The sequence below is a fragment of the Capsicum annuum genome, chromosome 2 (genome assembly GCF_002878395.1).
Source record: "Capsicum annuum cultivar UCD-10X-F1 chromosome 2, UCD10Xv1.1, whole genome shotgun sequence".
Taxonomy (NCBI): domain Eukaryota; kingdom Viridiplantae; phylum Streptophyta; class Magnoliopsida; order Solanales; family Solanaceae; genus Capsicum; species Capsicum annuum.
In genome coordinates, this window is record NC_061112.1 from 128,500,929 (window position 1) to 128,527,514 (window position 26,586).

Below are 26,586 nucleotides of genomic sequence, written 5' to 3' on the forward strand. Positions count from 1 at the left end.
TTGTGATTTTTGATTAAAAAATACTTTTCCTTTTTAGTATATAAAAGGAAAAGTATTTTTTAATCAAAAATCACAAAGGAAAATATAAATTCATTTTTTAAAAGAGAGCTATGTAATATGTGAATGTGAATTAGTTGATTAACTTAATTATTTTATGTAAATATTAGCGGCCTAAGTTTTGCCTAAAATTGATGAAATTATGTAAATAAAGAATATCCCCGCCCGGCACCCAAAAGGTAAAATTTTAACTATTTTTTTTTGTTATTTGTACAAGTGTGAGAATATAAAATACAATATAAAATTTAAGGGCCCCTTTGACTGCAACTCCCGACGAATATTTCAAAATAACCTGTATAAGCACTTAAAAAAAGAATATTAGTAACAAATAAAAACAATCAAAATAAATTGAACAAGTATATATATGTATAAATATTTAAAAATATATATTTTTTTTAAAAAAAGTGGGCTCAGATAATGTCATGAATGCGAAATGGTTGCTCAATTAATTGACCGTCCTAAATCGTCTTGCCAAGATATGAATTATAAAATCTTGTGTTTTTATAAAGTTTCATCATTGCCCAAAAAATATTTATTTATTTCGTATGTATACGTAAAAAGTTCGTATTTTATTTACGAAGGCCTCAAAATTAATAATAATTTTTTCATTGGCCACGATAGTATTTGTTCATTATCTGTGTATATCCAAAAAAGAGTACAGGAAGATAAAATTTAATCTAAACCATCCCAAACGTGTCAAACACAATAAAACAACATCCAAAACAAAAGTGATCCCAAAACAAGCAAATCAATGGAAACATATAAAGAAATGCTCAAAAGGGAGCTTGGCCGAAAATTCAAAGCCACAAGATCAGAGACCACAAAAGCTATTAATGGCGTTGCTTCGATGGTGTTCACCGGAGCAACGCTGGAAAACGTGATTACGACTAGATCTGGCTAGTTCTTGATGAGCAAAATGAAATGGGAAGTAAAGGAGGGGGGCTTCCGCGATGTGGTGGTGGCATGGCTGGAGCTCAAAGCTCGCCGGCCATCAACTCTAGTGAACTAGCAGCACAACAAATGAAGAAGGAGAGGGCGGCAGTGATGGTAACTAGCCGGTCGGAGCTCATGTGGCTTGTGGTCGGCGTTAGTTCTCCGGCGATGTGGCTGCCGGAGAACGGATAAACTGTTAATGTTTTAGATCTATAGAGAAAGTGAAAACTTAAATTAAAAAAAATTATGTAGTAGGCATCTGTGTATATATTTTTTCACGTGTGTTTGTCTTGGTGTTTTGTAGTGTGTGTTTATGTGTATTTTGTAAGAAGAAATGGAGATTTTTTCTGCCAGTGTCTCCGTTCAAGTCCCCTTAATGTAAGAATAATATCCCTGATATATAGTACATGTGTATATCCGTTGGAGCGCATTTTCTGTGTGTGTAAATGTGTCCGTTTAAAATTGATTATTGCAAAAGATGAGAAATATCAAAATTCAAGATTTTCTTTTGATTTCTTTTTTACTTTTCAAAGATCATGATTATTGGTTAGGTAAAAAAGATGAAGAGAAAGAAAACGTGTGTCTTTTTTTGGTTTGTATTTGAGAGAGAGAAAAAATATGTGTGGGTGTATGAAAATGTGTGTGTAGAGAGAAAAGATGAATAAAAAATATATGTTCAAAATATGTCCTCCCACCACCTATTTATACAAAAAATTGAGCACCCCTTTTATCTAATGGATAAAAGGGTGTCCTCTCTTTTTATAATAGAACACCCTTAGGTCTTTAAGTTATTGGCCAAAGGATTTTCATCCTTTTAACCAACAGACAAAGTAATTATCCAAAGGATAGTGTCATTGAGTGGTCGTTGTCAGATGTGATGAGACAATACTCAGTGGTCATTGTCGGACGTGACAAGACATTATTGTGTAGTCGTTGTTGGCTGTGATAAGACATCAAATTATTAAACTGCACAAAAATAATTAATCCGACTCAGCGTTTGCAGACTGTAAAATATAGATGTTGAATGAAAAAATGTAAAGAATATTAAAATTATTAAAGTATAATTAATTTAAAAATACTGTAAAGAATATATATATATATAATGTCATGTCGTGCACGTGCGTAAATATTTGTAAAATAATAAATTGATAAGAATAAAAAAAATTATTAATAAATTATAAAGAGTAAAAAATCCTAAAGTAAGAATGAAAATCAATAATTTGTTATCAATTGTAAAAAATATGTGAAAATTGTATTTTGTGCCCATTAATGGTCAGGAAGCCTAAATACATTATTTTTAAGCACGGAGAGCAAAAGTTAGGTGTCAACAGTCATCTGTTGCGACAGATTACCCATCTGTTGTAAATTATCAAATGGATTATCATATGTCGCAACAGATTACCCATATGTTGTAAATTATCAAATAGGCTCTGCCATCTGTTGTGGCTGACCCTATGAGAACTCACCCCTAGTCCTAGATTATTCAATTAAGGTATTAATACCCTAGTCCTACATTAATCAATTAAGGTACTAGTCTAACATATGAGGTTGTAAGAATCGGTTCGGCTCAGAGTGATCGATCGCCGACTCTGGTCGGGAGGAACGCAGTACCGTTTCATCATACAATCGACAAAAGACTCAATTGAAGTTGTATTTGACCCTATGAGAACTCACATTCAATTAAGGTATTAGTCTAACATATGAACTCAATTGAATTATATATAAACAAATGTTCAACCTGTTGCAACATATGTCTTTTCTGTTGGATCAAATCAAACAGATTATGTAATTTGTTGCAATATATTACGTATGTGTTGTAAACTATCAAACAAATTAAGCCATTTGTTGGGACAGATCACGAATCTGTTGTAAAATATCAAATAGATTAATTCATCTATTGCAACAGATTACCCATCTGTTGTAAATTATTAAATAGGCATTATCATCTATTGTAGTTGACGTTATGAGAACTCACCCTTAGTCCTAGATCAATCAATTATGGTATTAGTTGAACATATGAGGTAGTAAGAATCGGTTTAGCTCAGAGTGATCGATCAATGACTCTTGTCGGGAGGAACACAGTACCGTCTCATCATGCAATTGACAAAAGACTCAATTGAAGTTGTAGTTGATCCTATATTCAATTAAGGTATTAGTACCCTATTCCTAGATTAATCAATTAAGGTATTAGTCTAACATATGAGGTAGTAAGAATCGGTTCGACTCAGAGTTATTGATTGATGACTCTAGTCAGGAGGAATACAATACCGTCTCATTATGCAATTGCCAAAATACTCAATTGAAGTTGTAGTTGACCCTATGAGAACTCACCCCTAGTCTCAGATTATTCAATCAAGGTATAAGTACCCTAGTCCTAGATTAATCAATCATGGTATTAGTCTAACATATGAGGTAGTAAGAATCGGCTCAGCTCAGAGTGATCAATCGACGACTCTGGTCGAAGGAACGCAGTACCATCTCATCATGAAATTCCCAAAAGACTCAACTAAAGTTGTATTAGACCCTATGAGAACTCACATTCAATTAAGGTTTTAGTCTAACATATGAACTCAATTGAAATCATATATAAACAAATGTTCAACCTGTTACAACAGATATCTTTTCTGTTGGATCAAATCAAACAGATTAGGTAACATGTTGCAACATATTATGCATCTGTTGTAAACTACCAAATAAATTACGTCATTTGTTGCGACAGATCATGAATCTATTGTAAACTATCAAACAGATTAAGTCATCTGTTGCACTTAAACGTTTTTAGATCCTTTTTTTTATAAAGCAATTTAGGCATTTCCTGTCCGAGATAAAATAGTTAAAATACTAAGGCAATAAAAAATATTACTCGGTACTACTTGGATAACTCAAAAATCTCCTGAGTGAGTAGTCTTATCTGGTCTTTTCAATGTCACCGTCTCTTCGTGCCCCTCAAAAGTTATTAATGAATATTTTAAACCCCCCATATCTAGAACTCTCTCTCTCTTTCAGCCATAAAGTAGTCTAGACTCAACTCATAACTCTTCTTAATTCTTTATTCTCAATTATCTTTGTTGTTTTCTTTTTTTCTCTCTTTTCTCTCTTCTTTCGGATGAGGATCCTTTGGGATCTCAACCAATCAATATATTTTCTCGACTGAACTGGATGTTCTGATCCGTTTGCTTTTTTGACATTACAGGTATGGTTCAAATTTGCTTTTTTTATCTCATCTTCTTCTTTGTATGTCGTTTAAATTAGACATTTACATCTATTGTTATTAATGATTTACCCATTACTAGTTTGCTATTTATTGAGAAAATTGAAGGAAAGGTGACTTTTAAGTCTTGAATGAACGAACCGTTGTTTTTATTAAAATATGCAAAAAAAGTCATCTGTTAGGAGAACTTAAAATGCCTTGTTATTGGTATAGTTTTTTTTTATGTCTTTTGTTTGGTACTTTGGTGGTGCTATTGTTGGGGGTGGTGGTTTTGTTGGAACATGTGATGTTTGTGTTGTAGATGGTGTTGGAACATATAGTGTTGTTTTGTTTGTTTCTTTGTTTTTGATGCTGTTGGTGGTGGTGTTGCAACAGTTTCCTCAACTGTTGCAACTAATAAATCAGTTATTAGAACAGAAAGAGCAACTTTTTGAAGAAATCAAACCAATAGCAAGGCTGGTTTGATTTATTCCAACAGATGGACCATCTGTTGCAATATGTATCCATCCTTTGCAAACGATGACTCATCAGTTGAACAAATGGGTAATATATTGCATCATATTGGTCATCTGTTGATTCACTCAATTTTGTGTTACCCTTTTGTAATGTTCTTTTTGTTCTTCTATTGTTTGACATCAAATGTATTTCTCTTGTTTGCAGACAAAAAGAAGTGAAATCGGATCCACTTTTGCCCGGCCAGAATTAAAGGCTAGAGTAAAAATGGGTTCGGAGGAATAAGCTACTTGCAGATGGACCCACTTCATATGTGGAAGGTATGTATTACTGATCAACCTATCATGAAAACACACATCCAGTACAATGATTTTGTAAATGTTTGTTCTGTACCTATTAGGCATTAATTCTTCAAACAAGATATGTCATTTTACAGTTAAGATTGTTAGGTTCAAATTGGTGAGGCTAAGGGACCAAGACGGTGGTGTCGATACCCCGTTACAATTTAATGACGGTTTATGCTTATGTTTTTGTGATAAGTTTGTGGAAGGGTTCAAGTTTTTTGCGGCAGTGTAAATATCCAAAAGTGATTAGATCAGTTTTAATGGCGCAATGGACTTGTTGAAAGGCCTTCAGAGCCTCGCACTGCAACAAACAACGATGGATCTAATAAAAATTTCCCTGGTCCAAATTTATATGAATAGGTTATTGGAGAAGACTATTATACAACAGGTGTTTGGGAGAAAACCTGTGCGGGAAGAGGGAGGTTGAGAAGGCCATATATCATCTTAGTACTTGTTTAAGAGGATACATAGGGTCGGAAGGAAAGTGTAGCAAAATTAGCTTATGAAATTGACATGAAAAATGAAAAAACTGGATGAGATGCGAATGTGAAAATGTATCCAAAAATGAAAATCCATCAGTCGTTAAAGAAAAAGAAGAATGGTCAAGAGGAATTGAGCTGGTCACTTTGCTAGAGAATGCAACTAGCGAGCGCGGCCTCAACGAAGACCCACAAAATGCAGGACTAGAAATCTAAGGAAGAATCTTCGTGAGCATGGAAAGTGGTAAGATTGTCGATCTGAATTGACATGTAGGTTTTAATTTTGACAGACAATCTTACCACCTTCCGTGCTTGCGAAGATTTTTCCTTGGAGTTCTTGTCCTGCACTTTGTGAGAGTCCTCATTAAGGCCACACTCACTAGTTGCATTCTCAAGCAAAGTTCTTTATCCAGCTCCAGACCTGTTGACCATTCTTCTTTTTTTCATCGACTGACGGATTTTTATATTTTGATACACTTCCACATTTGAAGCTCATCTAGTTTTTTTGTTTCTAATGTGAATTTCATTGGCCAGTTTCGCTACACTTTTCTTTCTACCCTGTGTTTCCTCTTAAACAAGGTCTGAAATGATATATGGCCTTCTCCAACTCCCCCTTCGTGCATAGGTATTATCCCAAGCACCTTCTGCTGTAAAAAACTCTCCTCCACCAATCCATCCATATAAATTTGGACCAGGGGAATTTCTATTGGTTTTATCGTTGTTTGCTTCATTGCGAGGCTTCGGAGGCCTTTCAAGAATTACATTGTGCCATTAAAACTGGTCCAATCACTATCGGATAGTTACACTGCTGCAAAAAATTTGAACCCTTCCCCAAACTTGACACAAAAACATGTGCATGAATCGTGTCATTAAATTATAACGGGGTATCGATACCACCATCTTGGAACCCTTCGGCCTAATCAGTTCGCACCTATCAAACTAAACTGTACAATTCAAGATCTTGTTTGAAGGATCAGTGTCTAATCGATAAAAACTGCATTCACAAAATCATTGCACTTTATGTGTGTCTTCACGGTAGCCTGATCAATAATATACATAACTCGCTTGCATGAAAATGGAATCCATTGCACACATCTTATTCTTCCTACCCCATCAGGAATTGTCAATGTTGTTTATTCATCTGCACGAATGTGATGACTATTAAAATGGAGGTGTGAAGTGTCGCGACTTTTTATCTTAACTCATTCAAAATAGTTTATGAATCGAAATCTCCATCTGTTACAACTGACGAATCAGCTGTTGGAAGAAATCAAAACATCTCCTCCAATATATGGTCCATCTGTCGCAACAGATAATCAATATGTTGCAACAGATGGTAAATCTATTGCGATAGACCTAAATTTTTTTGTTTAGATTAATCTGCACGCATGTGATTACTTCTTTCTAACAATGTTTGTTTCAATTTAGTTTTTCTATTTATAAAATCAAGTGAATTTTATTATATTCTTCCAAGATTACCCCTATTATTAAATGACTACATAAATTATATTATTCACATTTATACTTTCTAATCATAATTAATAAGGCCAATTTGGTAAAATAATCACCTAATTTATATTTTTATTAATTGGTGTGCCAAGCCCATAGGGCCCAACTAATACGTAACGGAGGGACTATTAAAAAAAGGTGAAGACTTTTTATCTAACACATTCAAAACAGCTAATGAATCGAATACTCCATCTGTTGAAACTAAAATTGATGAATCAGCTGTCAGAAGATATCAAAACATCTCCTTCAACTTATACATATCGTCCATCTGTTGCAACAGATAATACATAAGTTGCAACAGATGTCTTATTTGTTGCATATACAAACCATCTATTGCAACGGATGGTAAATCTGTTTTGACAGTCATCTGTTGCACATTCAATCCATCCATCTGTTGCAACAGACGCTAAATTTGTTAAATATGCTGGACGATCTGTTGCAACAGCTCAATAATAACGGCTTTTATCGAGTCTCAAACCGCTATGAAAAGGTGAGAACTAATTAGTGTAAAAGAAAAAGTCGCGACTTTTCAAAGAAAATAAAACGCCACCAGTTTGAATGTAATTAATACAATGGAGCTGAACAGTCCTGCCTTTTGGTCTGACACGTCCAGATTATATTATAGGTCCCTCCTTAATCTTCATTCAACTCTATTTATTTCTTGTATTTTCTCTTTTTGTGTGACATCCTCAACCACTTCTCTTGAAATAGCATATTCCTTTCTCATTGAGGTAAGTTTTTTTCTGGCGTAAATTTACCAGTTGGTCGTATACGTTGTATTACATTGTGAACACTTTTCTTTATATTTGTCAATTCATGCGTGTTCTAGATATGGTTGATCCTTTTTCGGACATTGCTATTCTACGCGACACAGTGTGGGAACTTCAAAGGCAGGTTAATGACCTGCAGAGCGAGTTGGTCGCTGTGAGAGTGATAATGTTCAGAGAGATGCAGAGGCTGATGAGAGCCCTGCTACTGCGAGTTGATCGGCCGGCTATCATTAATAATGATGATGATAATAATAATTAGAATGTATTTTTTCTTTTAGCGTATGTATTTTAATTTTTCTATATCGGATTTATACCTAACGTATTTTATTTTTCATTTAATGAAAAATTTACTTTTAGTCAGAATTTGGAGTTTTAATTCTTATTCAATTTTCATTCTATCTATTTCTTCTAATCCAATACATGTTAACATGTCGACGGTTGGAGGCAATGCTGAATCCAGTAGCACTAGCAATTTTGACTTTTGAGTTCTTTCAACAGATGGACCATGTGTTGGAATCGATTAGTCATCAGTTGGGTCTCAACAGATTATCCATCTGTTTTGACAGATTTTTATCTGTTGGAGGAAAGCATTCCAGTTGTTTGTGCAACTGTTGAGAATAATTATGGTTTGCTGTATTATTTAGTCATGTTTTGCCTCATTTTATTGATGCACAAGTTATTTAAAAAAAAAGACATTTTATATATAATAGATGATAACATTAGGTTCACAACGATGAGTTAAATATATAAAATTCCACAACAAACAAACTAACAACAACACAAGTTTCTGCAATTACAACGATCATGGTGCATTATGATTCAGGCATGTAGTTCTTTTGTGGCCAGCGCACTTACATATGGAACACTTGTTTCTTCTTGATGAAAATTATTCTCCAACTCCATGCCTCCTTTTATATGGCTTTCTTCCCGGTTTGATAGTGTTCGGATCAATATATGGAAGAGGTATTAATCTCCCTATAAGCTCTACTGGAACAATCCAAGATTCTTCGGGAGGCACCGGAATAATATGTCCACTATATGCCATTTCATATTTTTTTCACCGAATAATATTGAGAGGAGTGCTCATAAACTTCAGGTCCATATTTATGGCTGTATTGAGATCTAGGGCTGCCATAGTATGTGGACAAGGTATTTTGTCCAAGTCAAAAACTCTACACGTACAAGATCTTTTTTGAAGATCGACCGTGGCAGCATCACCATGACCGGTGATACGGAATTTGTAATCTGCTATTTTATGAGAGAATAACCTATTCCCCAAACTGATGTTCGTTGATATTTTTTTTCAATTTTGAGAACAAATTGGGCTCATTTTTCTGGGCACTTGAACTGCACACGCCATTCATTAAAAAAATCGCTATATTTCTCGCTTATTTTTTCAAACATAGCCTTGATGGGTAATTCTCTTTCATCGCCAAACAATGAATCCACCGATTCATCTATGTTTGATGTCATAATATTATACCTATAGAAAAGAATCACTTAGTACGACATCAAAGTAAACTTGTAAATCGAACAAGACACTAAATTCATAAGAATGTACCTATTTGTTAGACAGAATGCCCGGCTCCTCTCTCGAAACCGACACGTGCAAGAAATTCTGCTACCTTGAGATTCACATCCTCTATTTGATTAAAATGGTCTAAAAACTCCTCTCTACTATATGCTTTGGCTGCTCTATAAAAAAGGGTGACAACCCTTTCATTGTGATAGTTGTTTCGAATGTTCTCTCCAAGATGCCTAATGCAACAATCAAAGTAAGCTGAAGTGAAGAAAAGTGAACCCATCTTTGGAATACTTGGATGTCTATCCGATAAAAAACATAACTCTTCAATATCTTCGACGCAGCGTCGCAGTTGTTCAAAAAAACATCCATAAGAGGCATCACATTCCTTAACCACTACACAAAAACTGATAGAAAATATGTGAATCTCCGCATCCTACGCCATCGCCTCTAGCAGAACTCCATTATACCTACTCCTCAAGAAGGTACCGTAAACGGCTATGCCTTTTCTCAAATGTCGAAAACCTTGAATCCAAGCACCATAGGATACAAAAAAGTACTTAAACCTTCCGTTTTCATCCAGATGCAATGCCGTCTTACTTTCAGGATTTGTGGACTCAATCATGTAACGGTAAGCATCCAAGACTTCATACCCATGATCGAGTGTCCCCCAAACCAGGTCCTTGGCAATCCCCATGGCAGTATATACATTCCAATAACTAACCAGGACACCCAAATCCGTAAGGAGTTGATTGACCATAAACCTTGTTGAAAGGCATTTGCATCAGGAAACTACTCCTGAAATATTCACCGAGGACCTTTGCCATGGCGTGAGGATTTTGGCCCGAGATGTGCTCTGAACCACATGTGTAATGCTTTTCATGTTTATGAATAATGAATCTGTCAGAACTTGCGTACTTCACCGCTCTCAACCACCACTTGCAGTTCGAATTAAAACATTTGAAGCAAAAGACACTGCTTGAATTAATCACCTTCTTTATTCTGAAATCTTTTTTCAAGCAAGAAATAAACAAAGAGTGAGATAGTTAATTTTTGTCCTTGAATGACATTCCAATAAAAAAACCGGTCCATCGTCTTGAAGATTTCCAGATTGTGTCAATTGAGAAGAACTGCACATCGTATTGGTCGCATCAACGGGTGTAGGTGTTTGATCATCATCTAGAATATTCATGTCTAGATCATCCAACCTATCATCAAAGAAGTCTTTTTTTTCTTCTTCTTCTTATACGTTCTGGTTCTTATTCTCTCTTGTCTTTTCAACCATGTACACCCTTAACACCGGCCTGGTTGAATAACTTAGATAAGAACGCAACCAATCCTAATCGATTATCTTAAAAGGCAGTACCCTCTGATTTTCAAAGGAGCTGTGCATGTAGCTGATGGCGAATTCTTTCGGTTGATAATTCAGTCCACAAAAGATGATGGTTAAGTTCACAAAATCATCATACGAAATATCACTTTAGACTGTCATAGCTATCGTCTCTAGCATTTCACCCTCCTTCAAATGCCATACATATCGATTGCTCTTCTCGACCTATTGACCATGGCAATCCACCCCGATTGTTATTAATTCCTCCATTAGTGGTACCTAAATAAAGTCATTTGTTAAAAAAAGTTGATAGTGATTTTATAGTGTCGTGAATGAATCCCAACAAATGTGTTATCTGTTGCAATAGGTAAGTGATGAGTCGCAACAGATTCTTACCTGTTGGGATTCATGTTACGGGTCTGAATATCTGTTGCAACAGATGAATCGCCTGTTGGAATTGATGTTATAACTAAATCACCTTTGAAGGTGATTCCAACAGATGAGTGACAGTTGCAATAGATAATTAACCTGTTGTGACAGATGACTTACCTGTTGCAACAGGTTATTAATCTGTCGTAACCTATGTTGGAATCGTGTTCAGGTTCTGTTGTAACAGGTAACTAATCTGTTGCAATATATATGTCAAATGTTGCAACAGATGACCCATCTGTTTAAACATGAATCCAACATATCAGCCTTTTGTTGAAACAGATATCTCATCTGTCGTAACAGATGATTTATCTGTTTAAACAGATGGATTTTATGTTGGATTCACGATTGGGTTCTATCCGTTGTTGGAAAACAACAACACAATAGCAGTTACCCAAATGATAAATTCAACTAAAAATTATAATTTGACTTACCAACGTCTCTTATAAAGTAATGTCAAAGTGGAAAGTGATGTTAGAAATAAAATTTGGCCTAAGAAATTGGTCAAATAGCAACAGTACCGGTAACAACAACAACAACAACAAATGGTCAACAAGAACAAGATGAAGATGATAATGAAGTAGAAGATAATGATAGTGAAGCAGAAGATGATGAATGAATCAGCAACAACAATGAACAACAAGAATCGCTAAGAGAGAGAAAACAACAATGGGTGAAATGAGATAGAAAGACACCTTTTTCCCCTCCTTTTTCCATTATATAGGCTTACATTTGGATCAAAGTATAAATTTAAAAACTTGTGGGTTATTTTCAAACTTTCCCAACTTTCTTAATCCATAATAAAGTAATTGTCACCTACACCTCATTTTATTTTGTCACCTGTAGTCCAAACCCCCAAGTTACATAATTACATTAAATCCCAAATTAGTAAAGTATTTACACAAATTTCAAAATAATTACAAAAATTCTCTTATTTGGTAAATTCTCTCTCCTAAATATTATACCACTTCTTTTGGCTTCCGTTTTTCACTCCATTGCTCTTATTATCCATCCGTTTAATACGTCACGTTTGAAACCCTGATTTTTTGGCAAAATTAAAGTAACAGTTGTATAGTGGTTACCAACTTGTAAGTTATCAAGATTTAACTGTTTTTAATTATTTACTTTATTAATTTTTGAATTTTTTTTGTTCAACTTTATCAAATCATGGGGTTTTCGTGTTTTGTTTGTTTGCATGTTCAAATTTCTGTATTGTTCAATCATATTCAAGTTCAGTAGTTCATTTTTTTGTTATTTTTCATATAGTACAAGTTAGATCTTTGGTTTTCTTATTTGGTAGTTCAATTTAACACTACTGTTAAGTTAAAATAGTGTTAATTGGTAATGGATTATCCTCCAAGTTTTAGTTTAGAAATAACTCAGTTAGATTCAAATAAAAAAGATATGCCACTTGGATTTGTTCCTGGTACTTTTGATGAACAGGATCTGAAATTCACAGAGAATCGCTCAAAGCACAGAAACGACTCTATTACAATGAAGAAATTAAAGGATAAGGTCGCTTCTAAATCGAAGAAGTCTAGTTCAAAAGTAAGTAAAAAGAAGTTTGATAATTCCGGCCGACCACGTCTTCCGAAGGTATTTATTATGAGTTTAGGTACAATTTGACATATGTATAATAAGACATTATACATTAGTTCTTTCATCACAGTAATATATAATGTACGTGTTTTGAAATATTTTTCTATAGGTTATATATTCTAATAAAGCTGATATTAATTTTGACATGTATAAGTTATCCTCATACATGTATAATTGTTGTTTATGTTTTGGTCTGATACAAATCGTTGCATATATGGTCTGATATGTTTGGTCTGGTATAAATTGTTACATATTAATTTTGACATGTATAAGTTACCCTCATACATATATAATTGTTGTTTATGTTGTTTAATTATGATTTTGTTTGAAATTTTTAGATGTATAAGTTACCCTCATACATGTTTATATGGCCATCACTTGAAGCGTACAAAGGAAAGCTTGCTCAACAAGCTGATCTTGTCAATGAAATCCCATTTGATGTTGACTATGTGCAAAACATCCCACAACAAACCTCTGATAATTTGTAAGTAAATTACAGTTTATTTTCGTGTATAAGGATGTTATAAGTAATGTACTGATTATTATTTCATCTTTTATTTTTTGAAATCAGGGATTGTAGCGTCTTTGTGTGTGCATATGCAGAAATATTAAGTGAAGAGCAGCAAATTCACTCATGTGAGTTTGATGCTGCAAGTCAACGTGCACGCTATGCTTCATTACTGTGGTATTATGGAGTGAAAAAGGCAAATGAAGGGTACACGAGTGATAATGGTGATCCGCCGCGGCCAAGGAATAGTGTTCTTGAAGAAATTGATGCAAGTGCAATTGTTACTTTAGAGTAGCAATGTTTTATAATAGTCAGAATTGAAAGAACTAATTCTTATTTTTGTGGTTGATAAAAACAATTCCAAGATTACTTTCTAGATGTTAATGCAGATTTTATGGATGTCTTCTTATTTTTGAAAAAAATGATTTCTAGTTACTAACACACTACTGTATTGTTACAAACTAATTCTTTGTAGATATTGAGTTTCCCTTTTATTTTTTTGTTAAACGTGTAGAAACAAATATAATATTAAACTGATATTCAATTTGAACACTTTATAGTTTTACTGTAACGTTCATTATCTTATAAGTTAAATACATTGAAGTAATATCTAATACGTTTAAATATATGTAATCCATAACATAAAATATGTTGTCATACGTTTTTTCCTGGAAAAAAAATATGAAACATAGTTCATAACATTCACTTTTATGAAGTATGATACTATTTCATACAATGACACAAATATATAATCTGATATTATATATTCGTACATGAACAACATATACTTTACAAAAAACTTATAATGTGTCATCAAACACATAAAAGATGATTCTCATATTTAATATGATATTCTTTTTTTTAAAACAAAAGTCAGTTAAATGACATTTTTCTGTCTATCATAATACAATAAAACAAAGTATAACGCTATATCATACATTTCATATACATTAACTAGTAATGTGTAACAGTTTGCTACAGCTTATGTTTCAACATTTGATTAATGTAATAGTTTTCAGGTTGCATACTAAATATACACATCACTTATAGCTAAATTTAATATGATTACGAAATATGATATATGAAAAATGCTTCTAAATTTTCTTAGAATATAAAACATTCATTAAATAATTAAAAATCAAATAACAATAAAACAGCTAGATATTAGTTGTTCCAGCATTCCAATAAAATCTAATAAAATGTTTATACAAATAAAACCATTCAAAGGATCAGCATATAGAAAAAACACATTATCTCCATCAAGAGTCCTTTGGAAAGAAACCACAAGTCCTTCGATTGTGACCGGTTCGTCCGCATTTACCGCAGTGGTTTGAACTTAAAGACAGTGATTCACTTGATTTCAAATGCCTTTTTTTTTTTTGGCTTACCAAGCGGTCTTCTATATTTAGGCGGCAAAACTTCTTCATCATCAACAAAAAATGAAACATTCCAATCCTTCTTGTCTGGCATTGGAACTATCGGGAGTTCATATGTCTTCACTATGGTGTTTGGCCTGTATAATTCAGAACAATACAGACCATATTCCTTTACATCCACATTTTTAATTTTTAATACGGTAATTTCATATGGACAAGGTATTTCATCAATTTGATACCGACCACAATTGCACGTGCCACGCTCAATATGGACAATGTACCTCCGTTCCGAATCATATATACAATAAAGATAACTACCTGCTGGCTTAACCTATTAGCAAAACACATACAAGACCCCTTCAAGACCCACTTGCAATCTTTGTTACGACAAATCAGTATATAGTTGCATCAATATATAAAAACTTAAGTCAATGTATTAAACAAAACTATTACAATTGAAAATAGAAAGACAGAAATGGAAATAATGGTACTGCATTTCTCTGTATGTATAATATAATATTATACATTCATATTTTAACTTAAAAAACATACAAGAAACAAAAGCAACTACAGAATGTCTTAAACCATATTATCATACATTTATTTGACTGGCACGATTTATTTATACACTATCAAGCATGTATAATCATACAATATACATTTGTCATTTAACAATCATAAGCAACAGATCACCTAACTACACAACAAATACTTCTACAAAACCTCTAACAACAAATTTCCATACATTATAAGCTCAGCAAAAATATTTGACACTTTTATATCATACCTTTTTTTGTCGAATCGTTTTGCTTTAGAGTTGAAGTCATTAGCTATTGCATGTCTTGCCGTTACTGAAACAAGAGTTTCCTTATCCTTGTAAATCTGATTCACCATTATTTCAGTGTTCTTGCAATCAGTAATGAAGTTTTTCACTTCAATTTCAGGAACATATAGAGCATACTGATTATCTGCTTCAACAACTGTTAACGCAACCGAATCATATTCACTACCCTCAATACACATTACAACACTTGTTTCTTTATCAAACTCTATTTCACTATTGGATTTATCGAAATTTGAAATACAAAGCGAAAAATTAACCAACCCAGAAAATTGTTTCTTCAACTCAACGTAAATCCTCACTCCATTGTCGTTTCTTAGGACAATTGGAGAAGAATTTCCTTCAACCACATATTTAACTTCAATTTTTTTACAAACTTCGTCGATATTCAATTCCATGGCGATCATAGAAACCAATTTCAAGAAAGTAATACTTTCCGAAATAATTATTGCGTCACTTTTGTATGACTCGTAACTAATTTTTGACTGTCAGATTTCAGAATATCGCAGCAATATGGGGATATTCATATTGATTTTAGAAGTATTGAAGAACGTATATAGAAGAAATTGGTTGTTTTTTTGCTTTTCAGATTAAAAAAAAAACGTTAAGGAATAGTAAAATAATTACGAATTTCAATTACCTTAAATTTAGGATTAGCTGTTTCATCATACATTCGACCAATGTATAATACTTGACCGAATGTATGAGTATCTTTGCCATAATTCGGGAGAGAAAAAAAGAGGAAATTTTGTGTAATTACTTTCATTACCTAGGGGATTTATGTGGGTTTTTCCATTTAGTATCAAAGCTAGATTCAACCCTCTTTAGGCTTCTGGTTCACGCTCTAGTTGGGCCTGAGCATGGGTGTTAGAGTGAATAGAATTTCACTTTAGTTAGGAGATAAATTGATGATTTGATTATTTGAATTCGAACAATCCTCCTTGAATGAGCGGGTTTTGAGATTGAGCCCCCAAAAAACCCATTCATTTACAATAAAGTATGCCACGAATAGCCAGTTCCTATGTAATGTACTTTGTACATAGTAGCATCCCTTAAAGATGTGCAGGTACATTGAGATGACAAGGTCAGAGAAAGTCTGAAAGAAAAACTGGGGCTGGAAAAAATTCTTCATCTTCCCATTCATCAATTAACAGTTATATGGTACATGGTGTCGGTTAAACAAAACTAACAAAAAGTGTGCATGTAATATACAACGTTCTTTCTACTCCCTCCAAGATATCTGTGTGTGTATTCTAATGAAAAGACACATTTTATGCAACACCAATTGAACTAAGCTTCTATGCCCAATATACACATCTTCCCGTCATAAATCATCTCACTGACTTGGTACTAATCACTTATCCGTCAGCTAAGCAAGGGAGGTCCATTCTCAGCAGCTGTTCGAGTATGTTCGTGACTATAGCTTCTAGCCATTTGTACGTCTCGATTGAATGATGTCCTTGACTTAGCATATGGAGCATCTCTCGCTGGAAAAATATGAAAAAGCAATTTAAGAACGGGATGATCCATTTATATGTAAGCCTAACTTCAAATTTTACAGAGGTAGCAGTTGAATTCATCAGGAATCCAGCGTCAAAAAACGTTGGAAATGAGAATCTTACCGGCAATTCTTTGAGTTCGGAGGATATTCTGCCGTCTCTTCCACCAGCATGTTATGCAGGTAGCAATAAGCAGGACAGCCACACATGCCCCTAGACCGATCCCAATTTTTGCTCCAACTGTGAGATGTGTTCCGCATGTTGGCAATCCCGGAATACCACAAAGGCCTGCATTATCAGTGAAACTGGAACCACCCACTGTAAGTATTTTATCGTCATAAATTATACAAACAACGTTCAAGAAATTTGTAGCTTTTTAAATCTGACCACATATTTATACATGCCCATGAACCTCTTATATTTTGGAGGAGTATATGATACCTGGGCCCCGGTAAGGGGAGAAGTACGAAAAATTACCAACTTGACCCTTAACCCGAGTATCATAAGTTACAACATTCCAATAATTTTTTTATTTTTTTTACGTTTCTCAGATTACATACTAGATGCTGATTGAAGTTTATAGGGTTGCTTCAAAGGCCATATCGAGGCCATCATATTTTGGATAAAACTGCTACATGCTAGTGGAAACTAGTCCAGGACAAGTAATTTGCGAGACAGCATAATCACGATAACCACTGTCAGAACATGGCCAAACAACTAAGCACAACAATGTTCTTAAGGCATAAAGAATCATCATGCCATGCAATATAATCATTTGGCACCACAAAATCGAAAAATAAAGCAACTATAAGAGATTCATAGAAGCAAAACATCTTCCTATGCTATAATATATGATAGAATATAAAAAGAATGATTCACCAAGAACAAGACCTACACCAAATAATATGACTGAGTATAGAAAACATACTTGAAGCTAGCTCTGTGCAAGAGCCTTCCACCTAATGCAGCAGGAATCCTTCCAGAGAGTGAGTTGCCATTGAGATTCCTGTAACAAAATAGTAATTTAATTCTCTTTACTGAAACAATTTAAAAGAAGTGTTCTATCATTCTTTTGTTTCCAACTGATCCAAAGTTGAAGTATCTTACAGCGTCCGTAATGAGGTCAATTGCCCAAGGCTTTCAGGAATCGATCCATTGAAGAAATTGTATGAGAGATCCCTGTAATGCAAATCTTTGTTAGACACAGTCAGCAGTTAAGACTCGCCCTTTTTTTCTATTACTGGTGGAATATGAATATCCTTCATTATTTTGCTAAAATATGGAACGAGATGATTTTGTATCTTTTCAAGTTGAAGAGAGATGTCCAGAGAAATCGGAGCACTACTTTAATCCAAGTAAGGTTATAGTGTTTGTTACTAATACACAATAAATACGACATTCTTTTCACTCTTTTAAAATAAGAGTCGTACCCGTAAGGAATTCTTATGTTTCTCAGTATGACAATAATCCGCTATCCCTTATAAATTGTCCAGAGGCGTCAAAATAATAAATTTTATGATTTCAACTTCACTTAGAATAATAATGAAGATTTTGAAATATGTTTAAAAAATTATCTAAAGGAAATAAATAAAGAAGACGTTATGTAATTGTTAAATGAAATAATTTTAAATTTTAAATTAAACAATCCAAACTTCATATTAATAAATAACGTTTTAACAACAACATCCAAGTTTATATATTGAAACCAAAGAGTGATATCTTATTAACTAGAATTAATCTTTTCTTTTATTAATAATCATAAGAAAAACTGTCTATGATATATTAATGAAAAACATAGTTACATGACTAACACTTTTCAAAATAGTAGAGTTCACAAACGCTTAATTTCAAATTTGATTATTCATTACTTTTTTCTGATAAGGTAAATCAAATTTGATTATCCATTATTTAGGAAGAATAAAAAAAATAAATTCATTCTGAAAAGCACGTGAAGTTACAGAAAGGTTTACTCACAATTTCTCCAGACTATTTACCATTCCCAATGCAATGGGGATAGGGCCATGAATACTGTTACCACTTAGATTTCTGTAAAAATGCACACAAGCAAAACATGATCAGACTAGTCACTTGTAAAAATGCACACAAGCAAAACATGATCAGACTAGTCACATTTAGAAGTGACTGTTTTCAGTTTCAACTACTAGCAAGAATGAATCATTAAGAAAAGAGGGATGGTCAAAACATCTGAGAAGGAAGCAGTTCACGGATTCTTAACGTCTAGTAATTCATATTTACCAACATAAAAGTTAATTGCAAGTTGTTTTTCTAACTTACATGCTCTGAAGATGACGCAATCGAGAAATTTCATTTGGTAAGAAGCCTCTTAAACCTTGGTTGTCCAAATCACTGACCTTACAGTTAAACCAGTTAGAAAAACAAAATGAATTAAAAGATTATTATGCAAAGAAAATTCTAAGCATTCACACACTGCCGAGAAAAGCAAGACCTTATCAATCAAGCTTATAAGATTATTATGCAAAGAAAATTCTAAGCATTCACACACTGCCGAGAAAAGCAAGACCTTATCAATCAAGCTTATAGAGAGGTAACGTGTTATATAGTAAATAGCTAGAATGATATTCCATTTCCATTTCAAAAAAATACAGTTAATATAAACCAATCAAGCTTATAGAGATTGTGCATTAGAACAACAGGAACACATCATGTTTTGCTATTCTAATAACAATATTTACTGCGACAAATATGTGCTCTAATGAATTTTTACTCTAATAACAATATTTACTGCGACAAATATGTGCTCTAATGAATTTTTACACAAAGCTTGCAAGGAAACACACAATGAGAAAGTGTAGGCATATTTGAAAAATTGAGGACAACAAACAGAAAGACATCTTGATAACAAAATACATTATTATACTGTCATAGTGGGACCAAGAAATGAGATCAGAAATATATGAACTTATGAGAATTTTAACATTGAAAATGTAAATAACAAACACTTTTATCTCACTTTTTTTAAAAAGACCGGCCAGTGTAGGTAAGAAGTTAAAGTATAGAGCTCTTAAATTATCAAAATCAGTTTAAATTTCAAAGACCTAGTAGAAGAAAAACTATGTTGATGCTCAAAGACAGTTTTCTTCCAAAGCTGCGGATGGGTAATTTTGGAAAAGAGCAGTAGTTTGTAGTTTGCCTAAGTAAAGTAAATAACTTAAATCCCAAGAAAAGAAGAAACTCTTGTCAAATTCAACTGTTACTCTCTTCTAAATTCCAGATGGGCTTTTTGGTCAACTTAGAACAAGATTTGCACCTCCAAAACAATCAGCTCATGTGACTGAAGATTACAAGTAAACTACATGCATATGTAAGTGATATTTGAGTAACCCCTGAAGATTACAAGTAAACTACATGCATATGTAAGTGATATTTGAATATGCCCTACATATAAACATATAGATAGAAACTTCTAAAAGCAATCGCATTCACGTACATTCCATCGATGACCCATTTATTGCTAATTTTGTCAAACTGACAATATGCTCCACTCCAGGGATGTTGTTGGGGCACACATGGATCACCGTTCCATCCAAGTCGAAGGGGAAGTCCAAGTGCATTCTTCAGCGACTGCAAACCCCTGACTGAAGAAGTAAAGAAGAATAAAATTACATGAATAATCGTTCATATAACTGCAGAAATAAAGAAGGATAAAATTGTATGAATAATGTTCATATAACTTCCAATTTTCCATATCCAGAGTAGTAGAATGATAATGGAACAAACGGATAGTAGAATGATAATGGAACAAACGGATAGTAGAATGATAATGGAACAAACGGATAAATGAGTAAAAAAAACATGATACTATTTTGGCCACATTCTATATCATAACAAAGTGAGAAGGCTATCCATGCATTAAATTTGTACAAACTTGACTACATCAGTCTTTCCCACTTTAAGCTCTGAACAAGCATCCAATAAGTTTTACTGGAAAATTTTAAATTATGTACCTTCGTCGAGAAACGTTTTAGATTCAGCTATTATAACCTCAAAAATTTCAATAGCACTAATTATGGCATGAGTTCCTTTTGTTGGATGCAATGCGATTGCCAAGGTCCTACCACTAACTGGAACTGTTGTGTTCAGCACAAGAGCGCTGTTAACACCCCCAACCATCTTCACAATGTCGACATTTGGAAATACAGTGTCACCATTGATTGAAATGTCCATGACCCTCTGTCCTGCAAATGTAACTGAAGGATCAATTTCCGCAAAGTGTAACCAAACAGAGTACTTTTTATTGGGATCGACATCCATTGTGTATGTTAATTCTGGCTCATTGTCAGTGCTAAGAAGAGCAGTTTGATAAATAGATCCTGGATAGAAGTTTGGAGCTTTGGAAGTTGACTTTATGCTGTTTTCGGTAGAAATGGGGCGATCAGAATTCCGGCCAAATGTCTCGATTGAACCCCAAAACCGATCACCACCCCAATGATTAGCACCGTAATCAACACCAAACATTGAATCATTAACGCCACAGCTGAGTCTTTTAACAGTTCTCATAATTGTCCCTTTACCAAAGTCAGGACCAAAATAGTATGATCTGTCATCTACTTGGAGAATTTCGATTGCAAGTATAGCTGGATCTCCATGACCCGTGCTGTGGAAGCAAAGAGAAGCCGTACCGTCATCAAGAAAAATAAGTGCTTCAACAAATGCTCGTTCATCGTCGTGATTGCTCCAACCAGATGGCAAAGTATAAACCAAGGTGCCTTCAACAGAAACATCAAACAGTGGTTCATTATCAAAGCTTGGTTCTGCAACCACTCCAAAGAATATCCTTATTGAATAGTGGCCATGGGGGACTCTCTTGATATTGTAACAATTCTCAGGTCCCTCTGAAAAAGGGAAATACCGCAGTGTAGTAAGTCGAGGCGCAATGTAACTTGGGTTCGTTCCATTGGTAGGTATCCCTCCTGTATATGCAAAATCCTTATGCCAGAGGGTCTTTGTAGGAGCAGTATGAACGTCATGTCGGGCTCCACAGCTTATTCGCATTACATATGGCTCTGCAGTAACAGTATAGTGAACAAAATACCAACTTGAAGGCTAATGGTAATAGCCAAGAAGCAAGTTTCGAATATGATGGAATAAATGCACTAGATATCCAGAAAGCAGAATAGGTACATTAAAGAGGAAGCAAGTCCACCTCGAATATCAGTAGTACACTAACTTTAACCTTCACTAATGTCACATCGCTTGAATGTACTTGAAAGCTTTTCTAACTGAAAAAAAATGTAGTCCTAGAGGTACTTGACAAGTTTATCAACCCCTACACTTGAGAGAAAGCAGGAGCAACTTGAATAATTGAGGTGGAATAGTGTTTATTTTTCACTAATGTTACATTGATATGATGCACTTATAAGCTTATCATTAATGGGCAAAAAGTAGACCGAAAGAGGCTCAGCAGATTTCTGAATCTACTACTATTTACTCCTCCTTTGGTTCATCAAATGACAACCAGAAAAATCATGCCCACTCCCTCTCAAACCCAACTTCCAAGTTCCGCCCCTTAACCCAAAAAGAGCCAAAGGAAAACGTGACCTAAAACAACTAAGAGCAAGTGTGCAACAACAAAAACATTACAAAAGTTTAACTCATTTAGAGAACAGTAAAGCACATAGGATAAGACGTAACAGGCATAACATTTAATATTGGAATGAAATGCACCCAACTAGAATGGAATGCATATAGAAGATTTATATAGCCAACCACAACTGTTCCGAGCTGATTCGGCGGATTGAACCGCAATTATAGACACATTTTTCTTGTCTTGCATTCTCTGAGCACCCCACGGATCAACAACAACAACAACAACAACAAACCCAGTATATGCCCATATAGTGGAGTCTAGAGAGGGTGAAATGTACACAGTCCATACCACTACCACGAAGAAGTAGAGAGGTTGTTTCCAAGAGCACCCCATGGATCACTAGAGCTTAAAAAACTCAAAAACAGTTTACAGAATAGAGACCGAACATAATATCAATGCAACTATTAATATGATTATTCCAACTATATCAAATACTCCCTCTGTTCACTTTTACTTGTCCACTATTCCAAAAATAATTTTTCACTTTTACTTGTCACTTTTAACATATCAAGAAATGACAATTATCTTTTTCCATGTTTTACCCTTAACATAATTACTTATTCTCTATAATAGGGGAAGTGCGGTAAAATGGTTATGTGGACCATTGGTTCTTAATGGGCGTGTCCTGTCCAAATATGACAAGTAAAAGTGAACAGAAGGAGTATCACACATCATACATGTACAAATTATAGTTGTTGGGATCTTCCCCTAAATCCATTATTCAACTAACTATAAAAAAAAAAAAAAAAAAAAAAAAAAAAAAAAAAAACTTTTTAGTACACTCGAAAATAATAACAATCCAAAGCATTCAACTCAGAAACAAAACAGCATAACTAGCTAAAACCAGTATAATATCTATCACAAACAATACAACAAGACAAAATCAAAGCAAGTCCATTGCAACATCCCAATTAATGAGCAAACACAATTCCATTAGTGCATCTAAAAACAAACCCAAAAAAGCACACTTTTTTAGCTAATAAGAAGTACACTACTTGCAAATAAAACAACTAGATCCCAAAAGCAAAAGAATTACTTGACCCCATTTCAATTTTTTCACATTACAAGAAAAGTTTAAAGGGCTAACCATGGCCAGAATAGACAAGCTGAAGAGACACACAGAAGCAAAGAATCAAGAAACAGTAGTGGAATCCTAGCATTTTAACTCCAAATGCTACTTGGGTTCCCTTCAATTTCTTGTTTTTTCAGCTAAATAGTGTTCATACACAAATCTTGTATACCTGTTCCCTTGTTGTTTTGTGGGCACTAATTACCATAAAAATAATCAGTGGAGTGATAATGGGAGATGTTCTGTATTGGTAAAGATAGTAAAGGAAACTCCAATATTTTATTCTTTTTTTTTTTTTAATTTTTCTTCAATGGGTATTGTTACTATGTGTTCAAGTTCACCGCTTATAGTGAAGCTTTAATCCTAACTCAGTAGGTTATCTTATTTATTAAAAATAAAAGTTAATACTATATTTTTTATTAGTTAGTCATCTTAATAAATTAAGAGAGCATTAATTAAAAAAAATTCATATTATTCTTATAATTAATTCATTATAAAAGTCTTCACATTTATTTATAATTTTAAAAAGTTTTTTTAAGGAATAAATAAAATTACTTCTTATTTATAATTTTTTAATCACCGTATCAAATGTAATATGTCCAACTAATATCGGATGGAAGGAGTATTTGTTTCATTTCCTTTTTCATTTTAACTAATTTATTTACACAATCAAGCTAAGTTGGAGTGAAAAATAATTATGCGTAACTTAAAATATTATAACAACATAAATAAGTGATAAATATGTGTGAAAATAGATTAAGCTATATTGAAATAATGCAGAAATTTAGTAAATTCTCAATGTATATAGCTTATTAAATCTTTCATTAGATAACTAATCAGAATATTGCCAAAAAATAAAATAATGCTGAAGATCTTTTAGAAAACTATAGTGACCAAAATATCATGTACTAAGAAAATGTTTTGAACTTTGATTCTATTTTTTCTAAATTGTGTGAAGATTATAATCCATTTATATATTCAACAAATAATATTACAGTACTAATGTTATTTTAGCTTATTATAAAATCAAATTGATTATTGACCTTATTTTGATAAAACATGTGAATCAACTAATGACAAATTAATGAATAGAATATTCTTTTATTAGGGTAAAAAAAATTAAATAGTGGAATTATATTAAGATAAATTGATCTATGCATGTGATGCGAGTGCACGGGATTACCATGAACCTGTGCCACAAAAAGATTAACGATTTTTGTTCGCTCCATGCAACTGCTTTCTTACATATACATATTCTCTAGTCAATTATTAGTAGAAAGACAAAAAGCTACCTAAGTGGAAATAAAATAATTTTATAATTGAAATTTGGCCCCGTGATTTTGCAATAATTATACCATTGACCATAATAAAAATTAAAATAAATTTGACATTTGGGAGTTTAGACCCTTCAAGTGTAATCAAAGCGTCAAGCTGCCATGAATCACTCCAATTTGATTATATTAAACTACTTAATTACAGCTCAAAATCGCATTATGTTCCCACCTTTACCTTTTATGTATTAGGAAATTACACAATTTTTTTTCAATTAGTTTTAAATAAATATATAGTAATCAACAAATAGATAAACTCGTCCATTGTGTATTAGGTTTATCATTTATAGCATTATTTATGTCATGTGCGAAGCATAAAATTTGTTATGCTCTAAGTACTTGATGGGGTTATTTGGTATCCGTATTGGCGGGAGGTAGTGAGTACCCGTAAAAATTAATTGAGGTAAAGTAAATTGATTCGAACACTACAATTGTAGAACTAGCTAGTTGACTATAATTTCTTCCATATAATTGAATGGATCAAATTAACATGTAGAATGAAAATTTTATGGATGAAAGCACCAAAAGCAAAATGGCTCTCTTACTTGTGGGAGGAAATTGTTTTTAACTTCATATCACTGCTTTAGCCAACAAGTAGACATTATTAATCATTAATTCTAAAAGATTACATCAAATCAGTATGTGATTCGCTAACATTATTATCGATCTTAAATAAATATTTTGATTTTCGTATTACCAAACACAAATTAAGTGTCATGTGGACACTATGTATAGTGCTTGATCATCTTAGTGCTTGTGGTTTTATAGATGGAATTGTTTCAGTGCCACGACAGTCTCTGCAAGGAGTCGTAAATCGTAAAATTTTCTGACCAAAGGATTGCCCTGCAGTTGCCTTGGTGCCGCTCTTGCTGTTGTTTCGAACTATTGGAAAATCCTTTTCTGATTTATGGGATTGCTTGACAACTTGATCGGCTTGATCATTTGGTTGTGGGTATTGAATGGCTTGTGGTAAGATCTGACCCTTGTAGAAAAAAACATCAGCAGGGCTGCTGTTACTATTTTGATTTATGTTCTGAGTTACGAAATGACCAAATTCAAACTCTGTTTCTTTTTTGGCTCGAATACTTGAGGGGATATTGCTCTGTGCCTGAACTACGGAAACATCCTGAATGCAAACCAGGCCTGAAAAGGAGAGTGAATCGCCTGATAAAGAATCTCTGGCATGAATTGGTAACTTTTTCTTCATCATGCTCCTGTATATGTTTTTTCAATTAATGAACAACTATGTTTTCCAGAATATGGTCTTATATACTAGTTCATTGGCCTCGAACCTTTGCTATTTTTTGGTTCTTTCCTAGCTATTTCTAATGTTATAGATAATAGTATCATTTTATTTAACTTCTTGAGTATAAAAACAGAAATTTAATCCAACATTGAAACTGACTTCAAAGTTTGAAACTTTTTAGATGTACGTTTATTGATGGTCACTTTCTTGGTTGAAACATTGTGATGTGCCAATGTGGAGTTATGCTTTGGTGGATATTACAAAGTAAAACTAAAAGATAAGAATGATTGGACATTCTTGGCGTAGCTTTTGGTTTTGTATTTTGTGATAACTAGATTCATTTGTTTGGCCGTCCTTGAAGGAACTAAGATACTGATGAAATGCTGAAAATGTAGGTATCTATATAAGCAAAACAAAATCAAGACAAGTTGTCACGTGTCAAACTATTAAA

At 33.5% G+C, this 26,586-nt stretch overlaps 1 protein-coding gene across 2 annotated transcripts; it reads right to left on the reverse strand.

The window, feature by feature from the left end:
• Positions 1 to 16,476: 16,476 nt before the first annotated feature.
• On the reverse strand, positions 16,477 to 23,853 carry LOC107859356 (receptor-like protein 4). 2 transcript variants are annotated; one of them, XM_047406920.1, is made up of 9 exons: positions 23,731 to 23,853; positions 20,847 to 21,905; positions 20,330 to 20,477; positions 19,156 to 19,227; positions 18,835 to 18,906; positions 17,968 to 18,039; positions 17,789 to 17,866; positions 16,984 to 17,165; positions 16,477 to 16,848 (listed from the first exon to the last, which is right to left on the reverse strand). In XM_047406920.1, exons 2-9 carry the CDS (start codon positions 21,892 to 21,894, stop codon positions 16,727 to 16,729), a joined length of 1,794 nt encoding a protein of 597 aa, XP_047262876.1. In that variant the 5' UTR covers positions 21,895 to 21,905; positions 23,731 to 23,853; the 3' UTR covers positions 16,477 to 16,726. The 2 variants fall into 2 exon arrangements, with proteins under 2 accessions (XP_047262876.1, XP_047262875.1); XM_047406919.1 differs by having other exon boundaries at positions 23,577 to 23,817.
• Between the last annotated feature and the right edge of the window lie 2,733 nt (positions 23,854 to 26,586).